The sequence below is a fragment of the Pterocles gutturalis genome, unplaced genomic scaffold, assembly GCF_000699245.1.
Source record: "Pterocles gutturalis isolate BGI_N339 unplaced genomic scaffold, ASM69924v1 scaffold37601, whole genome shotgun sequence".
Classification (NCBI taxonomy): domain Eukaryota; kingdom Metazoa; phylum Chordata; class Aves; order Pterocliformes; family Pteroclidae; genus Pterocles; species Pterocles gutturalis.
Window position 1 is genome coordinate 1 of NW_010099091.1, and position 3,672 is coordinate 3,672.

At 55.5% G+C, this 3,672-nt stretch overlaps 1 protein-coding gene across 1 annotated transcript; it reads left to right on the forward strand.

Moving 5' to 3' along the window:
- Window positions 1-129: 129 nt before the first annotated feature.
- On the forward strand, window positions 130-3,661 carry PPAPDC1B (phosphatidic acid phosphatase type 2 domain containing 1B). Its single transcript, XM_010075286.1, has 6 exons — window positions 130-276; window positions 1,632-1,722; window positions 1,872-1,935; window positions 2,496-2,620; window positions 3,019-3,189; window positions 3,492-3,661. Exons 1-6 carry the CDS (start codon window positions 172-174, stop codon window positions 3,659-3,661), a joined length of 726 nt encoding a protein of 241 aa, XP_010073588.1. The 5' UTR covers window positions 130-171.
- The last annotated feature ends 11 nt before the right edge of the window (window positions 3,662-3,672 follow it).

Sequence of the window (3,672 nt, forward strand, 5' to 3'; positions counted from 1 at the left end):
CCCGCACCCCGCGGGAGCATCCCTGGGGGTCCCAGCCCCAGCCCAGCCCGCCCCTGACTGCTCCCCGGGGCCGCAGAGACCCCCCCCGGTCTCTCTGAATTCCGGGTTGTGAGGGTTCCCTGCGCAAAATCCGGTTTATTTTTAATTTTTTTCTCTTCCTTTTCCAGGGTGATGGAGTTCTTGCCGCCGTTTCAGCGGGTGGTCCAGCCCGAAGAGATGTGGCTGTATAAAAACCCCTTCGTAGAAGTGGATCATGTCCCCACGGTGCCCATGTTCGTAAGTTCAGAGGTTTCCTGCGGTTATTTCAGTTTTTCTGTAATTATAAAGGATCTTTTTAAAGCAAAGCTACCAGCTCAAAGACCTGTATTGCAAACACCTGCAGTTCTTAATGCGTGCTACTGAAGGTGCGATATCTTATTGCAAAGACAACATTTACACTCAGTTTTTGTCATCTTTTCAGGCTTTGCCAGCCAGGTTTGTCTTTGGGATTTTAACTAAGTTTATAAAAACCAGTGAGGGCTCTTCACTGTTGTTTGTAATCAACTCCACGTCCAGGTTGCTAGGACCGCAAAATGTAGCCTGTCTCTCGCTCCCAGGGAACGTTTTGCTTGAAAGCAGCTATTTTCAGCAAAGTTTTATTATAATTTTATTGTGAAAATGTTTTCCCTAGGTCTCTAATCTCCGCTAAAAGAGTTTAATATAAAACCATAAGTGCTGGATTTCACGTAGACAGCAAAAGGGGGGGTCTCCTCTGCAGAAGGGGAGTTTTGGTGAGGTGCGGTGGCTCCTGGGTCCGGCAAGCACCCGCTTTCTGAGCCAGCAGCACTTGAGATTTTCTGCAAAGGTGGGCACAGGGTTTTAAAGGACAAAACCCTGGTGTAGCATTTGTATTTGGCAGTGGAAATCACGACGTGTGCCAGACTTCATGGACATCCCCCGGGGTGGGATCCCGCGGCGGCAGTGACCGCTGAGATGTTGTGGATGATAACTTGTTTTTTCTGAGTCAGCGGCTCCTGTGTTTTGTGCTGACGAGCAGCATGGGTGCTGCTGACACAGAGCTGATCCGTGTGCTTGCAGGGTGGGGAGAGTCGAGGTGCTGCGGCCGGTACTGGGAAGGGATGCCCGCAGGCAGGAGAGAGGGAGCTGCGGGCAGGGGTTCCGTTCAGGCTGCCGAAGCAGCGCTCTCCTGCCAGAGGTGCTGTTTGAGAGCCTGAGGATGTGCCGGGCTTTTCTCGGAAGAGGGAAGGCTCTGCTGCTCTGCCAGGCGTGTGCCCTGGGTGGGTAAAAAGGAGCGGGATGCAGAGAGGGGCTTTTTAGTGCGCCGCATTATTTATGCTGCCTGGGTTTTTTCCTCTCCTGCTTCGGTACAGGCAACGTCCAGCAGCCCACGGACGCGTTGGGTAACAGACAGGACACATAGCCGTGCGCTGGGGAGCACAGGGCTTGCTGCAAATACAGCTGGGGTTGGTTTTGGTTTCTGGTGGAAATGTTGTGTGCGGAGAGGACAGGGTACTGCTTGGCTTTGGGGAAGGAAAGCGTAGAGTCGTCTTGAGCTATTGCTGTTGCATTCCAGTGAGAGCACTTGAATCTGCTTCACTAACAGCCTCCTAACAGTCTTTGTTTTGTGGCAGTTCATCGCGTTTCTGTCTCCCTTACTGCTCATTGTCCTGGCCAGGGTGTTCACGGACGCCGACCGAGAAGACACGCGGGAAGCCTGCCTAGGTGAGTGCTGGTGGGTCCCTGGCTCCTGCACAAGTGTTGTGCCAGGGGCATCAGAGCTGAAGCTTGAACACTGCCCGTGCCTGAATGGGCCTCAAAGCTGCACATTGGGTTGGGAATGATGCTGATGCGACCTCTCTGCTCTCTCCTAGCTGCCAGCCTTGCTCTCACCCTGAACGGGGTCTTCACAAATGCCCTGAAGCTCATTGTGGGGAGGTAAGAGCTCCTTCCTGGCTGCGCTGTGCAGGGAGGGGAGGCATGTCTGCACAGGGAGAGAGCTGCAATAGCAGGAGCAAGGGCCAGAGGCTGAAGCTGGATATTCTCAGCCTGGAAATAATGTGTTTTTTCTAGCTGTAAAGACAACTAAATATTAGAGCAAACACTGGTGGGGACCTGCTGTCTCTGGGCATCATTTAGATGGGCTTGTTCAGGCCTGCGCTGGGGAGGAGCCCTTCGGCACACGTACAGGGAGCACACGGGATGGTTTCATCCTCCTGGGCCATGTGGTCGGGGTGGCAGAAAGTTACCTGTGCCGATCAGCAGCCTGAGTGCTTTGCTCCGGCATCATCCAGGGTGCGTTGATGCCACCCAGGAATTTGATTCTTGTAATAAAGGCATTTGCTGGGCTGGGCAGGGAAGATCAGCACAGTGCTGGTCCTTGGGCTAAACCGGGTCCTGCCTGAGCAGCGGTGGGCCGGTGAGGGTGTGCAGCTGCACCGGGCTCTCCTCTGCCAAGCCCTGCCTGCCTGGGCTGAGTGCTTTGTTCTCTGCCCTAGGCCACGGCCGGACTTCTTCTACCGATGCTTCCCAGACGGGCGAGCAAACGCGGAGCTGGTGTGCACAGGCGACCCTGCCGTAGTGACTGAGGGACGCAAAAGCTTCCCCAGCGGACACGCTTCGTGTAAGTTTTCCATGTCCCGTGCCCGCTGCAGCCCCAGGCAATGCACCGTGGCGAGCAGAAGCCCGTGGGGAGGGCAGCTTGGGCTTGCTTTCATGCGCCCCGCAGCTTTGGCTACGTTCGTTGGCCTGTTTGGGAGCCTCAGCTTTCCCTCTGCAGAGCAGTGGGGTGACAAATATAATCTGAAGCTGTCTGAAGCTCCTGGGAGGAGGGATGCTAGCCAACTACCAGCTTCTACGGGTCCTCTGCCGTGCAGGAGCTGGTGTTTCCCTTGGCTCACGTGGGCAGGATAGTCATCCTCTTTGGGCCCCTCCACTGCAGCAGGGGAGAAGGCGATGGTCTGGCTGAGGGCCCACGGCAGAGCCCGGAGCTGTTTCTGAAGCAACACACTTCTCTTTCAGTCGCCTTTGCTGGTCTCTCCTTCTCTGCCTTCTACATAGCCGGGAAGCTGCACTGCTTCGCTCCCAGCCGGGGAGGCAGGGCTCTGCGGCTCTGTGCCTTCCTCCTCCCGCTCTCCCTTGCCACCCTCATCGCCGTGTCCCGCACCTGCGACTACAAACACCACTGGCAAGGTGGGTCAGGGTCCAGGGCACAACGCGGGGTCCAGGGTGCTGCAGAGGGGTTCAGAGCCCACGATGGCAACTTGGGGTTTTTTGGCTTATTCCTCTGGTGGCAGTTTTTTTGCTGCCTGCAGGGGGGTGATGCCTTTCTCCTTGTTTTTGAAATATGTGCTAAGCTTATTAGTGATCAGCCAAGGGTCAAGTCGCTGATCCAGCTCAGCTCTGAGCAGGCTGAGAAGCTGCCGCTGGAGAATTCAATCCTGAAGCTTGGGAGGGTAACGGGGAAGTTAACCCTCCTCTGATCTTGCCCACAGATGTGTTGGTTGGCTCAGCGATTGGCTTCGTGCTTGCGTACCTCTGCTACAGGCAGTATTACCCTCCTCTGACGGACTCCATGTGCCACAAACCGTTCCTGTATAAACCCAAACAGCTGTCGGCACACCTAGAAAAGCCTGCAGCGTCCAGCTTCCACCTCGATATATAGCGATGGCTCTG